The sequence below is a fragment of the Strongylocentrotus purpuratus genome, unplaced genomic scaffold (genome assembly GCF_000002235.5).
Source record: "Strongylocentrotus purpuratus isolate Spur 01 unplaced genomic scaffold, Spur_5.0 spur5_contig_856, whole genome shotgun sequence".
NCBI lineage: Eukaryota > Metazoa > Echinodermata > Echinoidea > Camarodonta > Strongylocentrotidae > Strongylocentrotus > Strongylocentrotus purpuratus.
Genome location: NW_022145564.1, coordinates 8,987 through 14,116, shown reverse-complemented (window position 1 = coordinate 14,116; position 5,130 = coordinate 8,987). Strand labels below are relative to the sequence as shown.

The window sequence follows — 5,130 nt, the reverse complement described above, 5'->3', positions numbered from 1 at the left end:
AACGTTTGCAAAAGGCAAGTTGAACGGGGGAAGCTTTATAAAAATGGTATGGCACGAAAAAACGAAACCGGAAGGCAAGAAATTTAACTGTTTGGTGATATCGGAACTATTTATTGTTAATCCAGGAGCCTCTTTAGCAATAATACTATTCTTCGTTGCAAAAGACTACCCAAAATGTTACATCTGGATGGAGAGGGAAGTACGCTTTGCCAAAGGAAAATTGAGTGCCAGGCTGGGTCTCGAACCCTCTACGGTTGGTTTGAGAGTTAATTGAATTAACCACTATAATTATCACGACACCGCCTATTATTGAACATAAAATTGTAATTATATTGAATGAATGACATTTGTATAATTATATAATGCCTGGTCACGGTAATAGTGTAATCAACAAGTTGTGATCAATGTCATAATAACATGGTTCTTTTTCAGTGCCATATAAATATGAATTGAAACAAATGCATTTTTTTTGGCTGTAGCGTAATTTTTCGGCTTCATGTCATTTTCCGAAGGTTTGTAATTCCAAAGGCTTATAATTCCCAAGGCTCATATTTCCGAAAATTAAATTGGATTCTTAATTCCGAAAATGACGTAGAACAATATATTGATTATCGGAATTATGGACCTTCATATATTAACGAGACTTTTTCATTTTCAGAATTACACACATTTCGGGGATTTTGCATGCAAATACTACCTGGTTCGGTGCAATAGTAACGCTGGACATCATCAGGAATCTGGAGGTCTGCTGGGAGGTCGGATATTAACCAGTCTAGATCGGATTGCATGGGTTTCGGGATCAATTGTACAGTCTCACCGCTCTCCAAGGTGATCAAAGGACATGACATCGTGGTTATATGAAGACAGACGTCATTTACGTCATGTAATGCTATAATGGAATTGAGTTAAAGAATGAATAAATTTATAAATACATTGATAGATAAACACATATTTAAACGAATTTATAAGTACATAGAATAGATGTTAAAGAATAAACGGTAGGAATTAATGAATGAACAAATAGATAGAAAAATGAACGTTTAAATGAAATCCTCATGAAAAACAACCAATACATTTTAATAGAGAGAAGGAGCAACACTGGCCATTGGGTGCCAGCATTGTTCTCGAAAGCTCATTTCACGTAGGATATTGGTTACCGAACAAAATGGTCTAATATAATAATGAGTTGTACATGCACAAATATTTAATGCAATTTATACATCACAATGGGGTCGAGCACATAAAATCTTTAAACAGATCTTTAATCTGATCCCCACTCAATTTATGTTACTTGTGGTTCCAACTCCTGATTTGAATATGTCCATCTTTTAATATGTATCACATGCGTTCATACGCAAATTTATGTATATGTATTTTATATATTGAGTGAATAATTGAACTGAATTGAATTAAATTGAAAATTAATTGATTTTGAGCAGCGCTTTGCTCACATTTTAACACTACAACGCTACCTTTGCATCTTGGGTCGAGGAAACCTACATCACAATACTCCCATATTATCCCATGATTGGTGGTGTAACACCAAGCAGTGTCATCATTATCTGGGCTCCTGCAATAGTTGTCGTCTAGTCCCGCGTTAGGAAAGTCAGCTGGAGTATAAAAGTGTTGGTGGGGATCCTGAGAGGTCCATGCTTGACAATTATGACCGTTGATTGTCTGAGATAGGTTTCCCCTGTAGTTCACTCCAGTAGAATCTTCTTGACATGCAGGTGTGTCTCGAGAAAAACAGGATAAGGTCTAAACGTTACATAATTAAAACATTAGGATTGCCGCTCTTGAAATGAATACGTAGCAAGATGATACGTAAGCGAAAACGGGCCCAAAGATTACAACTGGCAGTAAGTAGGGGGAGATAGGGTTGGTGGTCTTACCTGATACACTGACTGTCTGAACTCCATTCACTATTACAACGATGGCTGCAATTACATGTAGCTTTAGTATATACCCCATGCTTGAGGGCGTCCTTCCTCCACCAGAGGCAATCCCAAAGATCCTACATGAACTGAAAATGGTGTAATCGATGTAATTTACAAGGTGTCATAGTTTTATGGGGTGAGGTGAGACTGGAAAATATGATCACAATATTTAAAATGAACTGATTTTCGAAAGTCGCCACCTTTTTATTTATTAACAGATTTGAGGCACTGCACTAATTTCGTTTCAAACTTAATAGTAGATATCAGCATTAAAGGTGACACTGGCTTAAAAGTTATAAAGCGTTTCAGGAAGCAGTCATTGGTTAACAAAAGCAACGTACTAAACTGTGGTAGCTTATGTTACAAATATCATGATCAGTCTGAGGTTGAAACCATTTCATGATAAAGAAAAATCGTTCTTTATGTAATGATACCCTATTCGTTTCCATTTTCTAAAACATTAATAGCGAGTGAGGGAAGCAAGCGAACACAAATTAAGAATCTGTTCCGCTTGTTCGTGCAGTGTTGTAGGTCTACAGTTTGGCATGTAACTACTATCCATTTCCAATCAGCATTAGGCTAACACGGGACGAACTATACCTCGCGGAGGTTCGATACGGGATGCTGACAATTGGTCGACATACGGGACAATCCCATAAAATACGGTACTGCTGGTTACAAAATCCTGTATTAATTTAAAATGGACCTTACTCGACGACCTGTTGCTAAGGTCTCACTGCAACCAAAAAAGGAAATTATCAAAAAAAAAGCGATTGACCTGCCCTTGTGAGAGAGTTGTATGGTCCACCAGGTCGAATGCAAAAAAAAGGTCAAGCATTCATGGGAAGACAAATTGACTGTTATTAGTGGCACAAAATCTGTCATTCTGCAGACGAATAAGTGCATCCTAGTCAATACTTAGGTGCGACTCAGTGAAAGGAGTGCATTGGATCAAGAAAATAAATGTGATTGACAGATTTGGAAACCTGATTAGAACAAGCTTTTTCCATAAATTGTTCTAGAAATTTGTGTATTAGAAATTGGTCAATGATTAAAATGTATTCAATAACGGAGTAATGACAGAAGATCTTAGTGCCAAAAGAAACTCACCGTAAGACAATGATACATTCATTTTCCATTTCATTTCATTTCATTTATTCAACCATTTAATTTATTCAACTATAAAACGTGATCTTATACAAAGTAATAAAGGTTAGGAGCCCTAAAAAAGCAAGAGCTTGTAAACAGGGCCCCTTGAGCAAATTATACATGCATAAAATACATATCTAATAATACGAATATTTAATCATCAACATACAAACACATAAATACATTTTCACACATACAGCTAAAAGGAAAAAAGAAGATGAAAAAGAGTAAGTAGTAGAAAACAAAGAAGAATTAAAACAGAAAGGGACTTAAATATAAATGCTAATCATGACCACGGAGTGTTGAAGGTAAGAATCTATCAGCCACGTCAACAAAATTAAACAAAGGTAACTCCGCCAGTATGTACTACAATCTTGTCGAAAGAGATTTACAGCAGAGAAAACGTAGTACTACCCCGAATATTCAGTACCGGTTCATCTCATGATTTAAAGACACGTGTTATCAGTGTCTGTAATATGTTAAAGCCCTACAAAGGTTGCGTTTCAAAATGATCATGAAGTGCTTTAAACAATTTTGTTTGAATTACCAGTTTTTAACATACTTATTTCCCCCGATAGACTGTAGTGTTTAATATACAAACCGTTCGAGAAACTAAATTTGATTTCGATTTCCAATTATATTTTTCTTGATAATCGGACAGGCGATGGGCTTGTACAAGTCGTGGGATTCCTGACTGGTCTAAAGGTTTATAATTATCATTGCAGCATGAGCTAAACCCAGGGTTTGTTTCAGAATCTGAGACAATGTTACCGAGTCACTTTAATGTATTGACACGAAAAGAATTTAAGCCCATAGTGTTTGATAAAAACGGATGACTTTGTCGTGTGTCATAAATGAAAAGAGAAATTTAAAGTAAGCATGTAGTTTGAAAAAAATGGCAGTAGACCAAGATTATATCTATACACAAATGTAACCCAAACTGTCAGTAGCAGGCAAAATATGCAGATGACGAAATAAAGGTCCATTTGGACTTCGAAAGTGAGAGTTTGATATATGTCTAAGTACTTTCTTTGTAGTAATTTCAACCCGAGGAGGTTGGTTTTATATGAATAGCCCCAGAAAATAATACAATACAATAAATGAGGCAAGGTAATATTATTATAGATAGTGATGAGTATAGTTTGAGGTCGAATTTATGTTAATCATGTTATGACACCAATACCGCTTAAAATCTTTGCACAAATAATATTATATATAGGATATCATGAAAGAAATTCTTCCGAATAGCATTATAATATTAAGAAGGTTAGGTGTCTTACCTTCTAGAGGTGTTTGATAACAACCAGTTCGTCTAAAATTTGAGGATCACTAAAGTATGCAAAGAACACAAGTCCAAGCCCGAGGAATGCAAACTGATACTGATCAGCAAACCAGTCTTCCACCACTCACCGTGCGCATGTTGGCTGGCGTCTCAGAATCAATGTTGGGCGGCGCTGCAACAACACCCACAACATAAGCTACCGACCAATCATCTCGAACGTAGGGATGAATCTCATGTGCAGGCTGTGTTGTTTAGAACCAATAGTCTGGACGACGAGTGAATACTGTATATAGCCGCTCATGTATTTTGTTCGTTACATTCTTTATTCATTCAATATTATATCAGACAGAATGTTTGTTCGGGAAAAGGGACTTGGTAACATTGTTCAGATGAGAGATAGTGGTGCTTAGATAGTGATAGTGACTTCAATGCTAGATGTACAATTAAGTATAATCTGAAAGTGAAAACGGATCATTGTTAATGATACAAATTGGGAAAAACTGATCTGATCGAATGGCCATAGGCGCTATCTGAAATATTTGAAATTTACTGGGAACACCGGTAGATCTTTGGTTATTCAATTTCTCGAAAGCAGAAGTGTTTTAGGGGCTAAATTTGTTAGTGCTTTTAATACATCCACAGGGGCATCCAAATGTATCCAAATTGTAAATAATTACTATCCATCCAATTTTCAAAAATTCCCAAAACTTTGCATTACTTGGGTCGGGTAATCATTTGATTTTCAGTTTCATTTTTTCAGGA

General features: G+C 36.1%; 1 protein-coding gene across 1 annotated transcript; it reads right to left on the bottom strand.

Moving 5' to 3' along the window:
* Positions 1-273: 273 nt before the first annotated feature.
* LOC105444103 (putative apolipoprotein(a)-like protein 2) lies at positions 274-4,491 on the bottom strand. The gene is made up of 4 exons (XM_030996748.1): positions 4,367-4,491; positions 1,893-2,023; positions 1,473-1,736; positions 274-889 (listed from the first exon to the last, which is right to left on the bottom strand). The coding sequence occupies exons 2-4, from the start codon at positions 1,969-1,971 to the stop codon at positions 618-620; spliced, it is 615 nt and encodes a 204-aa protein (XP_030852608.1). The 5' UTR covers positions 1,972-2,023; positions 4,367-4,491; the 3' UTR covers positions 274-617.
* Positions 4,492-5,130: the final 639 nt, after the last annotated feature.

Excerpts from the sequence above, each read along its gene's own strand:
- LOC105444103 (XM_030996748.1), bottom strand. The coding sequence starts at position 1,971 with ATGGGGTATATACTAAAGCTACATGTAATTGCAGCCATCGTTGTAATA. Across the intron at positions 1,737-1,892 it reads TCAGACAGTCAGTGTATCAG|ACACACCTGCATGTCAAGAA; the intron begins GTAAGACCACCA and ends GTTTTTCTCGAG. Across the intron at positions 890-1,472 it reads CCTCGACCCAAGATGCAAAG|CATTACATGACGTAAATGAC; the intron begins GTAGCGTTGTAG and ends ATTCCATTATAG.